The sequence below is a fragment of the Mycetomoellerius zeteki genome, unplaced genomic scaffold, assembly GCF_001594055.1.
Source record: "Mycetomoellerius zeteki isolate Tzet28-1 unplaced genomic scaffold, Tzet1.0 scaffold79, whole genome shotgun sequence".
Taxonomy (NCBI): Eukaryota; Metazoa; Arthropoda; class Insecta; order Hymenoptera; family Formicidae; genus Mycetomoellerius; species Mycetomoellerius zeteki.
Genome location: NW_017257819.1, coordinates 1,694,309 through 1,714,154, shown reverse-complemented (window position 1 = coordinate 1,714,154; position 19,846 = coordinate 1,694,309). Strand labels below are relative to the sequence as shown.

The 19,846-nt window shown below is 35.2% G+C and overlaps 1 protein-coding gene across 4 annotated transcripts in view; it reads right to left on the bottom strand.

Moving 5' to 3' along the window:
• Jupiter (microtubule-associated protein Jupiter) overlaps positions 1–19,846 on the bottom strand; it is an 88,138-nt gene that overhangs the window by 7,740 nt on the left and 60,552 nt on the right. For 3 of the 4 annotated variants that reach the window (XM_018458863.1, XM_018458864.1, XM_018458862.1), the window contains exons 2-3: positions 2,196–2,599; positions 906–929 (exon numbers count right to left, since the gene is read on the bottom strand). In XM_018458863.1, the coding sequence (XP_018314365.1) occupies positions 906–929; positions 2,196–2,599 (428 nt within the window). The remainder of the gene's footprint in view (positions 1–905; positions 930–2,195; positions 2,600–19,846) is intronic. The other variant, XM_018458865.1, reaches the window with a different exon arrangement.

Here is a 19,846-nt window from a genome sequence, read left to right as displayed (position 1 = left end):
ATATTCTTTTCTTTGACAAAGAGTTCTTTTAACAATCTTCCTTTCAAAACTCAATATCGAATTATGATCAAGAGTGTATTTCTAATTTAATAGATCCATTCATATTCAGGGAAAAGTGTTTGGTATTTCTAACTGTAATTGTATAATAAAATAATTGTAGTTAGGAACTCCCTTTTTATAGTTATTACCGCTGTAATGCCAATAAAAATAATTATATTTATAGTTCTAATATATAATTATATTTACGATTTATAATCATTTTCGATGTTAATTAAACTTTTTTATATAAAATTATAAATATAATTATTATCACTAATATTATAACAGTAATAACTATAAAATTGGAGCTTCTGACCATATTTATCATACAATTATAGTCACAAATACCAAACACTTTTCTCTCAGTGTATCAGTATCTACAGAGACAAGATTGACATAAAATAATTTACTTTAAAAATTAATAACATAATTACGAACATAAATTTCCACCGTAATTTGCCGTTCCTCAATGTCGTTTACTACAAGTTCATCACAAGTGTGCGGGAAACAATAGATATAAATGATAATTTAACGTAAAGCAAGATGTAATATTATTAGCAGAATGTACGATACGAACTTAAGGCCTAAGCGGAAATATGACATGTCTAACTCAAAATATGTGTTCCTACTTTTGTGGCAGGCCCTGAAATAACGTGATGATGCGAATTCTTTACGAAACCCACGACAAATCAAACGTTTCTTTCATCGTAACAGTCACGGTTAAATTTTTTCCATGAGAGCTTTTATCATTTTTTTTTCATCGAGAGAAATGATTCTCGAGCAATTTTCCGCGTCTAATCATGATAAAAAAAGAAAGTGTGGTAGTGTCGTGTGTCATCTACTTGAATGTCTCGTTACACACTTACGAAATCGTTTCTTTCTCCTAAAAGCTGCTTGTGAACAGTTCAAGGAAGGTGACATATATTAAAAAAAAAAGCGGTATATATTAGTCAATGATATTCATTTAGAATTCTTAGTGTCTCGCTAGCTCCGTATCGACGGGCCGAAAGTCGACTCGGCGATAACTCGGTTTGTTTGCGCAAAAAGAAAAGAGTATCGATTTCGCGACCGACCAAAGAACTTTCGCCATTGATCTCATTAGGCCTGATTTCATAAATAGTAAAAGATCGGTTCCGCACTGCGCTATCGATCAAATATGGTATGTTTTCAATGTAAGTAAAGTACTCGCGTCTACAGCGTAATCGAAATAACGAAATCTTTAGTCTTTTTTTACGAGAGAATCGTTCTCAAAACGCGAAGTTTGTCTGCGCGTGTACTTTTAACAAGTGTGAACTTCTTATAGAGATCAAATACAGTTTCCGATGAGAAAGTTACTTCCCGTCGTGACAAGAGCGTAATAATCAAAACGGAAAGAGATTTTTAGCGCCAAGAGCCTGCGACACACATATTTCAATTTAGATCAGGATCGTCGTCCCTTGGTATTCAGGCATGTTTTATAGAAAGGAGCATCACCTGAATGTGGAAAAGTTTAGGGAGTCCCGGGACGGATGCACATTTTCAGTGACAGTCATCTTTATCTAATCCGACATTGTCGAATATTGGATATTTCAAAGTAAATAATTTACAACAGTTCCATAAATTAAGACTTCTTTACGCATCTTTACTATCTTAGATTATGACGTCGAAAGCAAGAAAACACACAATAAAAATTCTCAAATTATATTTGAACAGAAATCATTTTTAATAAAGCAATATTTTGCAATCGATAAAATCAACTTTTAAAGATTTTTATTAATTAACAAAATAAAGAGTTTTCAGCATATTTTACAAGTCGATTCTATCGATTGCAAATGTTGTTTTAAAACATATTTCCACATATATATTTAAATATATTTTGCAAGAATTTTTATTGTGTATTTTTTCACTTCTGATGTTACAATCTAAGATAGTAGTGAGAAGGCTTTAAAGTTACCAGTAAAATTGCAAATTTATTCCAAGTAAATTATTCCGTCAGATATATCATAGGAGAGATATAGTGATTTTAAATATTAAATAGTTCTCAATATCATCAAATTGCTAATTAGATATCGTTAACGATATAACCAGATTTTATACTGAGAAAAAGTAGACAGATGACTACCGTCCACCCCGGGACAGACTTCGTTACCGCTCCCTCGTTCGCCACCGGCTCTTACCTGTCATATCATTGGAGGAGTTGCTGCCGTTGCTGGCATAGCCGTTGGCGATGCCTGACGTCGAATTGCTGCTGGTCGTGCTCTTCGCGGGCGACATCGCGGTGCCCGACGATAGCGACGAGATCGACGATCCCCCGCTGAGGGGAATATTGCTGCGCATGTGATTTCTCGCGTTTGGGGTGGATGGGGCATCGGGGGGGCCAAACAGGCGTTTGTATGAATCATTACCGGGCTTGTTGCTGCGGGGCGACACAGCAGCGGTCGCGTTGTCGGTGCCGTTGGTGTCACCGAAGAGAGCCGAGCTCAGCTGGGACTGATTGTGGGCCTTGATGCGCCGTGGGCTCGTTTCTTCCGGGGCCGCGCCGAAAATATCGCTGCTGCCACCACCGGGAGGTTTCAACACTCTGAAATCCAAACGAAAGACGAAATGATAAGCTGAAAGAACCGAGGAAAGAGAGATTAAAGATTTGAGATTTAAAAATAAAAAAATTTGCGTCTGTCAAAGAGAGTATCTTCGCGCTAAGAATATTTTTTATGTAGATTGTGGGTTGAGTTCATAACAAAACTTTCCTTCTTTTTCTTTTACCGTCTTTTTTCAAATTTTTTATACTTAGATATATATTATAGGGATGAGCGATGTTCAAAAAAATAACTCAAGTGACTAAAAACCGATTTTTAAAAACATTCGATTTTCCATAATCGAGAATATCTAAAAAAAACCGATTAATCCAAAATTTTTTAATGCAGTTTAATACTCAACTTTTTAAGAGGAGATTAATCGCTTTTGAAAATAAAAAAACGTTTCTTTTTCTTTTTTAACATTTGTTAAGTAATAATTATTCAAAGTTCTTGAATAATACAGATTTTCAGTAGTAGTGAATATCGGAACGCAGTAATAGTGTTATTTTTCTACAAATTCAATAATAAAGCCTAAAAAAATTCAAAATTTCGGGTATTTTAAAGCAGGTAAAACAACCCGTTTTTTCAGGGTGGATAAAATAATGCCAGCCATGACTAAAGCTCCAAATACCAAAGTAGCGCATAGGTCCTCCATTTGGATCTACTAACCATATCCTATACCAATAATACTAAGCGCTTATTGGATTATGGACGACTAAATCGAAATGGCGGTTGAAATAACTAATAGGAAGGTTGTCGGCATTTCGGCTCAGATCAAAGAAATGCGTTACTTTGATATCTAAAGCTTTAGCCATGACAAGATCAATTATATGCGGCAAGCGCTGATAGTATGGTCAAATCGACAATGATGATGGTGAAATCGAATCGGACACGAATATCCTGAGCTTCACATCTCGATAAGCAAATACGCCAATTAGCGCATGGAGAACGCAGACGATGCAATTTGCGGATGCAAACCTGCGCTGATTTTCGCTTAACGAGGCGCAATGCGTGCGGCACGCGCGCATTGCAACATTGTCGCGTGCGTATGAAAGCTAAAGAGAAAAGGGTAAAAAAAAAAGAAACTAGGGGGAATTAGTTCGAGTAATTAGGAATATGAAGCGCTTCCTTTTTCTCTCCAAAGTATTATACTCCGGAGACGAGAGGAAGATGGAGCGGGCGGTTCAATTAGAAGCGTAATATCAATTAGGGAACGACGCGTGTTCTGTGCGTGTCCCCATTTTTTCAATCGCTCGTAAAATATTACCTAACTCGGAGCAACTGCTTTTATCTTATAGAATTAACAACGAAAACCAACTGAGTTAAATGAAATAACAATTAAACAATAAAATGTAAATGACGGCTCAATAGAATTAAGAAATTCGACGATTCGTCTAACAATAAGTGACAAAGGATTATCTTAAATGTATATTAATAGCTACACACATTTCGATTTTTAATCTGGTCATTCTCAGTGGTAACAAAATTTCAAACATATATAATCTCATCGCCATGTCATAACATAAAAAACATGTCATAACAAAAAACCGTTGATGTACATGGAAATTAAGAACATTTTTTTCAAAACTCCAAATACTCATAAGAATGTTACAATAAAAAATTGATTACATTAAATTATTTCTAATATTATTATGCAGAATATGTAGATGCGAGGAATGCATAGGTCCAAAAGTAAGTACTGTCTGACATTTACAACGTGTCCAAAACATACTGTAAGAAAGCGTAGTTCGAAATATTTTACTTGATTTGTTCTGTGTTGTGTACACAAATTGTCTGCATCTTCAAATTCAATATATCCACACAATATTTAATTTATAGCGAACCGCCTCAAACAGTTAAAAATTATAAATTCTTATAACCTTTCTCCTCGAGAGCTAATACAATAATAAATATCAAACAAATATAATTTCGGCTATCCACAGTATAAACGTAGTGGAGAATAATAATATTCAAGTGAGAGAAAGAAGATTCAAATTCCAAAATAGGAGATACATTTCAGATAGATGTTCTATGTCACTTTGCTTATCGATACCAATAGTCTGTTTTTTTTTTATATGGATCATCTCTCAGACACCATTCTTTTAAGATATAAAGGCTCCAAAATCGTAATATTCTCCCAATCAAATTCATGTTTTGCGACCATCCTATGCTATGATATAACTGAGAGAGAATCACTTTTTTTATTAATATTCCTTCTGTGTTCATTGACTTTCGTTTTTAGCTGCCTCTTAGTTTGTCCTACATATGTTGCATCACACTCAAGGCAATCAATCTTGTATACTACATCGCATTTAGACATCTTATCTTTTCCAATTCCTATCGTAAACTTATTTAATTTATTAATGTGGTATGATAAATGCAACTTGACTATTGATCATTTTCGCAGCAATTGATTTATGATGACTACAGTATATTAATTCTGCACATGACATCCAGTGTTGGCCCTTTGATACTTAGACGAATCAAATTCTTAAATGAAATATTTTATCATTACAATGGAAAAATGACGTTACTTAAGTATCGATTGGATTAAATATTGGAATTATTTTACGAATTTTGTTTAAATTTATTTAAAAAAATATATATATGGATTGTTTTTAAAAATTAAGATCTATATCAATTTATATATAAAATCTTTTTCGAACATTCTTAATGCATATTACATGCGTGAATACACATACACGTATGCACACACGCACGCATAAAACATTTTCGGTGAAGTAAGCAAATTTGCGAAATGATACTGCAAAATAAATAATCGTGCGTTGCACTCATTTCAAATTAACGAATGATAGTAAGAAATCATTAATTCGCGATCAAGGAAATGACGTTCCGGTTTAATTAATGACGCGCAGCCTTCATTGCGTGGCGTTGCATCTTGCGCGTTGCACTATCACGATGATGAATGGATGTTTCCGCGTTATTACATCTCGCTTGATTGCATATCAGAGAGAAGTTGATAGAAATGTCGGAGAGCCGTGCGTAGCTAGATTTTGCGAAATCTTCTGTTAGTTTATTGCAGCATCACTAATGTAGGATATATCTTTATCGAACACACAGATTATTGAACATTAATTTGTAATCTCTCATGTCATTTCTTTTTAATCGCTCAATCAAGGTTTTACAACCTTTCGTTATACATTCTTTCGTCAATTTTATTTACTAATTACACTGTACGACGCATTAAACCTCTTTTTCTACATCACGAATGGGTCTACATCACAAAGTGATTCTTATAGATTTTTTGTCGCTGAAAATGAATTGTCACGTAAATAAAATTGCTCACTCATTTAAAAAAAAACTCACTTAAAAAACTCATCTACAAAAATTAAAAAATTTAATAATATTAAATAATTAAATTTAATAATATATATATAAATAATAATTTAATAATACTAAATATTAAATAATACTAAAATATTAGATATTATAAATTGCATTGGTAATAAAATATTATACTGATATTCGTATTTAAGGGGTAAGACCACTCTAGAGCCCCCAAAAAAGATCTATTTTTGATAATTTTTTACGGGAAAATAAAAACAGAAATGAAAAATCCTTTTTCAGTACTTTATTCTACATACTTTGAAGTGTACAAAAAAATTTTTTTTGGATTTTTTTATTACAAAATGGCAGTGACAGAGCTCGGCAACGATGATCACTCGGAAGGCGTTTCACTTCTAAAATTCTAGAGTGGCCTTACCCCTTAATTCAAGTAAATTATTTTTCTCAGTGAACATGCCCTGGAAATGTTGATATTAGACCTGACAAAATAATACTTACAGCATAAGACAATAAAAGACTGTAAATTAATAATAAAAGTTCCTTTGATTATTATGCTATTATTGTGGCTATTATAATTGCAACATCAAGACACGAGCTATCAAAATGATATTATTATATATATATATATATATATAATAAATTACATTTATCATTAAAGATGTAAAATTATCGGTCCACCTTACATGCAGGCAGTTTATAGGGCTTAGAAGTACAGCTTGGTATTTTTATTAGAAGTATGCCATAATCTATCCATTGTAATATAAATATCGATTCAAGACGTGCGTTTCCTTGTTGCAATTTTGATGGCCAATGTAGTTACTTTCACATTTTTGATTTCCTATATCTAACGCCTCGTGCTCCATTGTATCTCGGCGCCGCGCCGTGTCAATACTTGTCGAGTGCGGTGCCCACGTTCCACGCGAAAGGTAGCCGCGAGACAAGACTGGACGAGACGCGAGCGCGAGTAACGAGGATAATCAATCGGACCCATAAGAAGCGGGTAATCCTGGAGGGGACAGGATGGGTGCGCCGGGAAATATGCTGGCATGACGTGTGTATAACGCCTCTGCACATCTAATCCATTAACGCGAGTACTCGCATTAATTGGGCCATCAACCTGTTTCGCGTCCAGAAACGGGCCCGCGCCGTTAGGGCGCCACGAATGATTGGGTCTCGACGATGCGCTGCGACTCAGAATCGACGGTGGTTTACTTTTTTTTTTCTTTCTTTTTTCATTACAAGACATTACGTGCTTATGGCTGTTGAGCACGATACAAGCAACGTATCGTGAGCGTAGCGATTTACTCTCCGAAAAGATGAGAGGAACGGTTGGACTTTTATGAAGTAACATGAGCAGCTATTTCCTGGATTATCGCGATAATTTAAAGATCATGACGAAGAAAACGCGTGTCGAAAGACTGAGTGCGAGACCGAATTGTCAACAAGTTACACTGCTTAAAATTAGAGGTATAATGAAAATAAGAAGTGTAATGACGTTGCACTCGTAAGATCAAAGTCATGCAAGAACGGAATCGTTTACCGCATCTCACTTACACAAGTACGAGTAAGGTTTAAATATTTTTCTTCCTCATCCGTCGTTATACAATAATATATCACTCCCTGACTTCAAAAGTGATACACTGAAAGAAAAGATTTGCTGCAGCAGCCAATTTTTTTTTTCAGTGATACACTAAAAAAATGTAATTTTTTAATTATACATTAAAACATTATACAAAATTGAACCGTTTGAAAGTATTTTATGTTATTAATATTATTGTTTTATTACAATGAAAGAAAAGATTGACTGAATGTGCACAGCATTTTTCGACAGGCTAACGCAACCCAAAATTGATTGCTGCAGCCAATTAAAAATACTATGGCATATTTTACCATTTAATTTGCTGCAGCAGCCAATTTTTTCTTTCAATGTGGGAAACTTAATTTTTTGAGTTGTATTATTTAAATTTTAAAATGAGGAAGATGATATGTACCCCAATTTCTTAAATTAACCTTCGGAATTTTGCTAAACTTATCTTCCTACTGCTTGCGTGTGTCCGTTACATTTATAAGAGATCAAACGATCAGGTGATAATTTTAAACTGCTCCGTACGTTTTCAAGTTCACCGAAGGTTTTGAGCGCAATCAATTAAAATGGATGATTCGCGTCTCATCGTAGAAACGCAACTAATCCGAGACGATTTGCCGACGTTGCGTGCATCAACAGCATCCCGGGGAAAACGCCATATGCATCGAAATGTGGACGAGGAGAAGAGAGAAGGAGGAACATGGTTATGGACAATATTCCGCTATGCGCCTCGTGCGTTTTTTACGAGGTGCAATTTCTGAAAATAGGTTTACGGTATCACGCTTGTAGATCATTTTTCTCACGTAGAAGAACAGAAAGAAAGAGAGAGAGAGAGAGAGAGAGAGAGAGAGGGGGGGGAGGACGTTAACCGCTGGCTTTTCTGTTAGATTATCGAACAATTGAATGACGGGATCGACGACGAAGCTACCACCGGAGCCTCGAGGATAAATAATGTCGAGGCCTATCATCAAGGCGCGATGTAACGCTGATTATAACATTCACGATGCCTGACCGACAACGCGAGTACATCGAAACCGACATATATTTGCAACGTCTACCTCGCGAGGTATATCCGCGTCGGTTATAATCGACGCAGCCTAGGAAATAAGGTCGCAGTACCACCATTATCCACTTTGCCCAGCACAACCACAATGAGCGGAATTAACGCTTCTGCGAGAGGCAGCGACGGCTTTTGTGAAAACTCGTGGTTTTGTTCTCATCAATTATATATTCACATGGCTGATTGTCGTTTTTCACTATCTTACGGTAAGACAACCGTCAAGGGACAGTCCTCAATCCATCTGATGCTCGTAGTTATTAGATACACGTAAAACTCTCACAACTCAGCTGTGCACACTGAAAAAAAAGATTGGCTGCTGCAGCAAATTAGATGGTAAAATATGGCATAGCATTTTTAATTGGTTGTAGCAGCCAATGTTTGGTTGTAACAGCCAATTTTTAGTTATGTTAGTCTATCCGCAATGTCAGTCACAGGATTTCGATAGGCTAACACAGCCAAAAATTGGTTGCTGCAACCAATTAAAAATGCTATATCATATTTTATCATCTAATTTGCTGCAGCAGCCAATCTTTTCTTTCAGTGCGTGAATCCTTATTTTGTGGCACCCTTTAGAACGGACGGTGGAAAATTATAATTCCTGTGATGAGATGAGAAACATTGTAATAAGTGTAATATATTAATGTTTAATCGTCAATCTTCAATAATTATCGATACGATTCACTATCTGAGTATCGAGTCTCGAAAAATTATCCATACCCGAGGTTTTAAAAGATATTTTTGGATTAAATAAAAAGAAATGACAGGAAAAACAATTTCTTTATACAAATATCTCGCGAGATTTGCCGTGAAATAAAATTACGAGGTTTAAAATACCGCTAGATGAAAAATAAAGGCGCAACGATCTTGTTTCTCGAAATTATGGCGAACATCGATTAATCTCGTGGGAGTTCGCGGTGAATGGTACGAGGAGAGCGTTTCCGAATAACCAAGGCGGTAGGGTCGTACCATCCGACACGACGTCCCTTGTACTTGACATCGACTGTCACGGCATAATTCCGTGTAAAAGAAATAACCGGAGAGATGTCCGATTCAAAATCGACAGGCACGCGAACGTTTGTTCTAAGAAAGAAAATCGAATTTAGGATAGCGTAATAATAATTCGTTTCCAGGTTAACGGCGCATTTTATCTGACTTTTACCCTTGGCCGAATATTATAATATCGATCACTACTGACTTGATTCTTCTCTCGGAACGTAAGATAAATTGTATTAACGTTTCGTATAATTTCTTGATTAGCACGCGAATAACATATTGCACTGATGTATTCGAAAAATATGTTTGCATAATAATTGTCAGACTATTTTTCCGATTTGAGCGAGAGAGAGAGAGAGAGAGAGAATACGTTTTACTTATTTCACGTTCGACTATTTCGCGATTGCTGAATAATTTTTCGCAAAAATAAAGCAACAGAATTAAAATTCTCTGAACGGAAAGAACAATTAAAGAGAAAGAGAGAGAGAAGGTCACGTCCAAGTATCTGGTTCCTGGCACATGAAGCCCGGAAGGAAGATGTCGATAATAAGGCTCTATAGATTGGATAAAAGTACTAAATGTGGATCAGGCACTAGTTCCGGATCATTTTTTATATTTAAATAATTGTAGTATTTTTCATGAAATGATACACGTCACAAGATTCTTTAGCATTTGTTTTATCTCTTTCAAGTGTCAATTGAATTTAATTTATTAGAAAGCGCTACACATTTTATTGATGTCGTTAACTAATTAAATGTGTGAAGTTAACTAACGTTTTTAAAAATTCATTCATATAATATCGTAAGAATAGCATTATGACTTTCATAGTAGGTAGTAAATAGCATTAGATTTCATGGAAAAAATCAACGTTGTGGTCAGTTGATATTAAATGTGTCCGCGGGTGTTGTTTAATCACTATGTTTTTTATAATTATACTTTTATTGCATAAATTTATTTATGTAAATTTATTATAAAAATGTTTAAAAACTTGTCAAAGCTTACAAATGATGCCATCCCAAAAAGATTTATTTGTTTTAAGTATCGAAATAGAATATAAAATAATATCCATGTCTATATGCAAAATGTTACTATTCATGATTTAATTGTTTTTTATTGCTAAACGTTTAATTTTCATTAATTTTTCAAAATTATCATTGATTTTTAACTGTCACTAATTTTAAATAAACTTGAATGTGTTAAAATTGCATGATCCACAATTAGATCCTATAGATGTGTATCAATTATAATTTCGTTATATATATTACGTTATGCATGCGCAAATCATTTTTATTATTCTTACGGGATGTGGTAACGCCACCAAAAAGGATAAAACATTTGGTGAATTGACCCGCAATACATGGGGTCTAATTGTCACTTTATTTAATTCAATTTAAAACATATAAAACGGTAATGAAATGGAATAAAATCATCCATAATGTAATCTTTATCATGACTACTAAATATTTTATTAATTGTTTGATATTGTTCTGGATAAAAATTTGAATTTTTTTTAAAGAGTGATCCACAACTAGTGGTTTTACCCTATTGTGTGGATGCACCATACATAGGTTCAGCAAATTTCATGTATTCCGACAATGGTCCTCTGCCTTAATTACGACAAACTTAATTACGGCACGCGAAATATCAACCTTTTCGTTTATAATTACAACTGGCGCGCAGTGTAACGTTTTCACTTGTCCGTAACGTGCCGCAACGCGCTTCGAGCTTGTCTTTTTCTCGCGTGAACAAGCAACTCGCCGAGTGTTGTTGAGTCAATTTACCGTTTATGCGCTTACCTGTTTCTAACATTTCCTCAGATCACTGGACAGGATCATAGATTATCATGCTCTAAAACTTTATTTATTCTCTACGTCAATCGTACCAGGCTTTAATTTGGAAAGAGATAAAAAAGACTGCAAAGAATGCATCTTGCTCCAAATAAAAATACATCTTGAAACGCTCTATTACTGCCGCGATTTTTAAATGGTATTTATCTCAAATAAGCAAATATACAAGTAAATAATGGAACGCCTTGAAATGTTCGATTTCAGCATTGAGCTTAATGAATGTGACGCGTTCTATTATTTTCTTAATATAATTTAATTGTTTCTTTAATATTCAAATAGTATTTAAATGCATAGATACTAAAATCATTCTTAATCGAGTGAATAAGTCCTTAGAAATTTATGAGTAACTCGTTAATGAGTGTTTCATAAGTAGATCGTTTGCTCTAAATTGAATAATTTCGACAAATAAAAACAGCACGCGCGACGAAATGTTTAAAGCGCTGGGAAACATTTAACCAGCTTTTTCCCCAGTGGATCTTCGATTTACCTACAAGAACAGTGCATGAAGACTTCGGCTAGCTCCTTACGTTTTCTCTCTCGCAATACAATGCAACCGGCGAGATAATCGGCGGGCGGTACCCGCGAACGACGGCGCGATTATTCGCTCCGTGGGAGTTCCCTGAATATTCAAACGACCGACACCGTCGTCGCGTCCGTGACACGGTAGTGTACTTTCCTCTGTCTTTTTACACGGTTTCATGATCAACTTGTCGACGCATTACTGCGTCGTTTCATTCAGATTTCATACGCATTCCATTTTTACAAGCATGCGTCGCGAATCAACATAAAGCTAACTTCTTTTTGAATTCAATTAAGAGAGAGGACAATTATTTTCTTACTTATTAGAGTACAAATTAAAAAATATTACTTTTTATTGAAATAATTTTTGATCCAGATGGTAAACTGTCTCTGATTTTTTTGTATTACTTTTAAATGCAATTTAGAATAATCTGTAATTTTTTCAAGTAATTCTTAATATATTGCATTTGCCTTACGACCTCTTTAAACTGTGCAATCGAAAAGGAGAAGAAATGCGCACTAAATACATTCGATATAATATTTTAGAAAGTGCAGAATTCTATTTAATACGTTATGAATACGCACATATTGCGTCGTTAATACGCACATGCATTATAACGCACATCCGCGTGGGTCGTTGAATAAGAGAGAAGCTGACGCATCGGGTTTCAATCGCGCCACGAAACGAAAAATGGTGCATAAAACGTAGTGAAATATAAGCCTGAATGATGAATATCCATGAGATTCGTTTAAGGGATTTGCATTCGCGCGCAAATCGAGTGAATATTAATTAATCTCGCCGCCACGCTGTATTACGCGTCCTTATCGTGTGTTACGCGTTCGTATTATTATTCCTTCGTTCCTTAAAAAACACGTGTTTTTAATACACGTGATGTGGTACGAGTAAAATTAACGCTGAAGCATTGTACGTTTTTGTCCCATTATTGGATGTTACAGATTAAATATTACTTCCGCCATAGTGTTATCACCTCGTTTATTCAGCAAACAAAAGCGCACTGAAAAAAGATTGGCTGCTGCAGCAAATTAGATGGTAAAATATGGCATAGCATTTTTAATTGGCTGCAGCAGCCAATTTTTGGTTGTGTTAGCCTATCGAAATCCTATACTGACATTGCAATAGGCTAACGCAACCAAAAATTTGCTGTTGCAACCAAAAATTGGCTGCTACAGCCAATTAAAAATGCTATGCCATATTTCACCATTTAATTTGCTGCAGCAGCCAATCTTTTTTTTCAGTGTGTATTATAATATATTTCAAATTCAGAATTTTGTAGCAAAAAAATTAAAAATGATACAAAAATTCGTTCTTTTTTTCAACCTATTTTCAATTGGAATAACAATTTAAGACTTCAAAATTGACTTCAGATTGCAATTTTTTTTTCGATGGAAGGAAGAAATGAGCGATTCGCTGGTGTGGAAGATTGACGATTGTATTATGCGGTCGCCTGATTGTCGGTCTGCGAAATTACGCGAATCACCGTTATATAAACCGTCGCCGCGTTGCATCGTGAACGACGCGTTGCAGAACAATGCGAGTTAATACGGCAATTAGTGCTGTCACCCGTAAAACGGGCACGTGTGAAGTGGCGGACACGTCGCGTGGATATCAATGGATCTCGATCACACCGTTCTTCCTCAAATTCTTCCCCGCGAGAGATTGTGAGATGCAAATTGGACAGTTGTCGGAAGTAATTCATCTCTCTTCCTGGTCGCACCTTATTAATCGATTGATTAACCCTAATTATTAGATGAATAGAACCCTAAGTATTAAGGTGTTCCTCCAGTTTATGTAATAAATTCACTTTATCTCGCGAAATGATAAGAAGAACTAGTAAAAATAAGTTTTTGGACAAATATTTGTAGTAGATAAAACGTTGAAAGAGAGAAAAAACAGAGAGAGAGATTTATATATTTGCCGGAAAAAATCTTCTGACGTCAGTACAAGAATAGTTAAATTGACTTTCATATCGTCTTAAAAAATCCGAGAAACTGCATTGAAATATTGGAACGCTGCCAGGTCGAAATTCATGACTAATTCGCCGTTCACCGCGCGCTGCTCGGCGTTTGTTCGCAAAGCTGCCAAACTTGATAGCCACGGCAATTTATCGATCTGATAAAAACGCCATGGGTAGCCTTAAACATACGTTAGTACTCGTTTGTATGTGTATATATATATTGTGAAACATTCGCACTTATCCCGGCAGTTCATTAATCCCAATTACCCTCGATAGCAATCGCGTTCGACGGCCGCATCATTTATCGGAAGCGACTAAATTCCTATGGTCGATAGAATCTACGTGGATCACGATCTACGAGGCATAAAAGGATACTAACCGCCGGTTAGTCGGTTAAAAGCGATCTAACGATCAATCTCGCGTGGAATACCTTTCCACGTCCGATACTTGTTGAGCAACGTGAATACGGTATTTTTATCAAGTTCAATCATTTAGCGACCTATTAATAATAAATAACGCGAACAATCGTACCGAGATATGTCTCGTTATAAATAATATTTCCATATATATGAATATCTCAGAATACTCGCGTTTTTATTGAAATTTTCAAAATTGCTATTCAAATAATTGTTTGAAATTTAATTAGATGAAACTGAGTTTTTTTATTACGAAAATTTTATTTCGATTTTCGGCAAAGAATAGGTACTCATAGAATATTCCCATATTTGTTAATACCCAATTATCAACATTCTTCACACTCTTACTACTTTTGACATCAGATCATCAACTAAATGGCGATTGTTGAGATTGAAGTATTGGCAAGTCTGTTTAATTCGTAATTGCGCTACTTGGCAATTACGAATGACGCAAACCTAATTGAAAGCTCTATTGCTTTCTCAGCTAATAGCGCCCGATTAGGCCAACGCTCTGCCTTCGCGAAGCAAGTACACAATATAGCTGATCGAGCTGTGAGAGATTACGTGGTCAATCGCTATGATTACGCTTGAGAGACACGTAAATAGATTCGGCTGGTTACGATAATAATGCTTAGACGATCGACGGACTTAATAAGGAAGACTCTAGACGTTGTCTAGATCCGGATTGAAGACTTTACTTAATGAATCGTGGACGCTCGTCAATCGAGGCAACGGATCGACTTAATGAGAAATTAACTAATTGGCCAATTACGCCTCTGCCTATTGAGCATGATAAACGATCTTAATCCTCAATTCCGGAGAAATCGCCGATCTAGCCTCCCTTTCGTTTCCCATGAGAGATTTCCTAATACTGTCTCAATACTCTCTCGACACTCGGAATTTAACGAGCGAATGATAGTTATGATTATAATTGAACTAGACATCGATATTTACTTTGACACAGCTCGTCTTTCAATCGTCTTCCATTACGCTGATAGAAGAAACCGCAGGATACATAACTAAGATTATCAGGATCTTAATCTGTATCTGCGATCATTCACAGTAATCTCTCCTCGATTTATTTTTCAACTTCCTACATCCTCTGCCTATCAACATTTAAGGTATGTTAAAATGAAATATTGGAAGTGCCATTTTTTTTAATTTTTTAGGAAAAAGGAAAAATTTATTATCTAAAAAATTCATTTTAAATTACTTGAATAAAATCACTTCAAAAGTTTTATAAAAAGTTACCGTAATTAAACTATATAAAGATATGAGCAATCAGTCTCTACAAAAGTTTTTTTAATTATATGTTCTAATTAATAAAAATTGTGTTACAATTTCAAAACGTTACAAGTCCAAAAAATGCAAGTGAAAATGTTGTGAGTCTTGTACAACTTGTAGTAATTAAGTAACTAAAATACATTAATATGTGATAAAACACGGCGTTTATAATCCATTTATATAATAAAACGCATTTGCACAATTTTAATACAACGTTTGGCCGTGGCATGCCTCATTTATAGCTGATTTTATGTTTTGTAAGCGAAAGTAGATAAATACGATATGTAATACCGAAGATTCTACAGGATATATCCTGCATAAATATTTCAATCTTTATATGAACCGAGATAACGAGACTTGCGTGAAGGTTGTATAATCGAAAATATCTTATCCAGAAATGGCGTTATGGCACAACTTAGAAAGCATGATACGGTCGGTGTAGTATATACATACGCCAAGTAATATCAGGTGTGATCGTCCACGAAGATGGCAATCCGAGTACTTTATACAGCATATCCCCTATCGCGGTCGATCTATCACGAGAATAAACTGTAATGTATGCACAAGCAAAGTCAACGCTCTGAATAAAGACACTCAGTAAAACGAAAGTATAGTTATAGACAGTATGAGTGTGTTTAATCTTTAAACAACGTTCAAAAAGTACATTTACACTTAAAAGACAATGTTTGTCAAATCAACTATTTATATTGTCCAAGTAAATCAATTTTACAAAACAATTTCTGAAAATGTCGGAGTTTTAATTAATCTATTCTATTTATTTGTTGTATCATAAATGTTTATCATAAAGAAATTTTAAGGCAAGATTATGGTCGTCACCATATTGTAGTAATAAACTAGACAGTTTATTATTAATAGAACAATCAAGCGGTGTCAGCCGACGACAGCAAGTCGAGACACTTTGTCATTCGTGACAAATAGCTATGATCAAATCACTTGCCATGATACGAACGGGATTACAGTCCGCGATATCTCGTCTTCTCTCCCTCCCTTCTATGTTATCGACTTTAACATCAGTTTTCCGCGACTTTAATCGATGCGAATAATCACATTACGCTTATCTGCACGACACGTAATTTACGCAAATGTTTATCTTCGAATTATGCTTTTGATCGAACCGCTAGAAGATTTTCATGAGTATTAAACACATCGATATGGAATGGATGGTTATAATCTATAAATACTTCCCGCGATGATGAAGTAATATTTTTGCTACGAAAATTACTTGTCAAAGTAACGTAATGTAAAAATAAGAAAATTCTTTACAGAATTTAGATATATAACAATAACAATGTTCTTACAAACTAAAAATGTGTCTCAAATAATCAAATCTAGACATTCTACCCGAGACATTTTTTCACATACAAAGGATTAAAAAATGTAGCAATATTTTAATAGTTTCTAGATTTATAATATTAGATCAAATATTCATACTCAATACAATGTATTGAATGTAAAAAGACTTGAAGAAAAATTTCGCCAATTTGTATAGAGTTAAGGAAGAGATCGCTTCATTATTAGGGCTTCTGACGTCTCATGAAGATCCCTTCACTTTTTCGCGAAGCCCCAACGAGCGAGAGTTCGTGTCCGCGAAGGTAAATGCGATCCTTCTGCAATGCGGGGGTGAGTAACTCTATTCTCCGATAAAGGGGTTGGCAAGACGTCTCGTCGTTCGTAACGCGACACTTTTTCTATTATAGATGTGTGTACGTGCAAAGCGCATGTGAGGAATGTTATTCGTTTTACACGCGGAAGAAATTAACGTGTGCAACCGTCGCGATCACAGAGATAAACTTAAATGTTATCGTTCGAGAAGTCGTTTTCCGCTCTGGCGAACGCTCGTTGCTTGAAATGTCGCTAACGCGATCGCACACATGATTACATTTTGATCCGAGATTTTCCTACAAATTAACGAATGCGATTATGGCATATATAATCTTCCATCTATTGAATTCGAGATTGTAACACACACACTTAAATTCATTTATGTGATACCTTAATTTATTTAAATACAAGTAACAAGATGTAAGTCTAGTCAATTCTTAGAAAAAGATTTTCCGAAGAATTTCTGATTTTCCAGATATTTTCCTCCAAATTTCTAAGCGAAAGAAAAAAATCCTCACAAAGAGTCAGTTTTGATATAAAATTTTCTCAATAAAATTTCCTAGTATGAATTTCCGAGTATAAATATTTTTCTGAGAACTTCTCTTTGAATTTTCCAAGTTTTTTTTTAAATATTCTGAATAATGTTAGCGATATCTTTGAATATCCACGATTCTTATCAATTCTTTTTAGTGTTATAATTGATGTAAGTGTACTGAAACACTGTAAATAATTTACTATAGTCATTAAATTAATCAGATTAATAATCGTGATAATTTTGGAAATAAAGACAGACGTAAGATATAGAAAATAGGTGGAGGATGCGATCAAAAAGTCCAACCCACACGACAATCAGTGAGCACGGCTCATTACTCTCGTTAGAGAAGGGTTCGTTAAGCAGCCTAATAATTGATTGATAATTATATTAATTAGACCCCGTTCCGTTTAAGGCATCCTCTCCAATGAAATTGACATTGGTTCCCTGTTTGGTTCCTAGGTCGTCCTAAACGATGTGAATTACCGGATTAATTGCACTAATGCTTTGTCGTCGTCGCACGACTTTTTCCTACCACACACGCCCAATAGTCACATGCGATTACGCTTCTCCCACATAAAAGAACAAAATAATTCCTTTTCCAGAACGAGGACACGGGATTTTTAATTTTTACGCAATTGCGCTTAAATTCTTATGAATTAAAGTGATTATTTAAATCTCTCTCTCTGAGATATAACAACAGCGACTTTATTCCTGGCTTATGCCACGACTCGTTAATGATTTCACATACAGTAGGTCAAAGTTACGCCCCATTATTCTACTCTATATTCTGAAGTAGAATAAAATTCTTGCCGCATCACGGAAATTTGAAAGCATTTAAATGCAAAACGAAGAAGGTTGATGAAAAATTGTCTTCTACTTAAAAATTGAGATCGACTGCGCGCTATTTAACACCACGTGACGGAACATATCTCGCGATTAGCAATTTTTTCAAATATCCTATATATGCGTCGAATAGGTTACAAAGAAGCTTCGTGATCGGAATGCCAGGGATCACTGTTTATCACCCGAGGAACAAAGCCGCCACTGTATCGAGCTTCCATAGAGAAAGCATTGTAACGGGAGCATCTCGATGGAACAGGAGTACGCACCATGTTCATCAGCCTCTTGACCGGCTGATAGCCATCGAAGCATGCGATACCATCTCGATCGCGACTGATGGAATCGCATGCTCGTAACGCGAGTCTTACTTGAGTTCGACTCGAACGCAGGTGCACGCGCAAGAACATAATTCGCTGTCATTGAGAGAAATCGGTATTCAAACACGCACTTGGAGATCTCACTGCTCATTCGCACACTCTGATCCCCGGATATTAAAACCTTTTGTAAAATTGAATTCTTGGTTATTTTATGCGCAGCTTTCTCGGAACCTTCAGTAATACCTTCTTTTCAAAACATCGCATTGAAGATTTTTTTCGTATTTGATATTTTAGCTACATTGAGAAAAAGAGTTTGTATCAACAAGACGTATATAGGTCTGTTCTTTTTAGCTAAAGTTCTTGCACGGTTTGTCTTTCTTTCTTTTCTCTTCACGTTGGAGAGGAAAAGAGAAAAGATGAACCGTGTAAGAAGTTCATCTAAAAAGAACAGGCTTTATGATTAAACGCATTTTGGTTAAACCAAGCAGAATTTCTGGTTACTATGACAAAACTTGAGATTTCGCAACTAGAACGGTTGATAGGTCGTGCTATAAGGATTTGTTTAATACTTTCATGTTGGATCTGTAATGGTTCCTTCTATTGTGGCTACACCTTATAACTTTTAGTTACACTCATTAGATATACGCAACATTACCAGAATTCTGGTTAATGTTAACCTCAGCGCTCCTTATGATCTGTTTTCCGTTTCTGCACTAGACTGCAGGTACAATTCACTAGAAAAATGTATTTGATCAATGAGAAATTTTGGTAGATTTATCAGGAAGGCATTATTCGATTAACAAGAACTTTTGGTATATTTAACGAGAAAAATTTATTCCATCTACAAGAAATTCTGTTAGATTTAATAGAAAGGAATTAATCGTACTTTCATCCGATAATGCTATAATAAACAAGAATTCTGATTCGTTCGTTTTTAAACAGAGATACTAA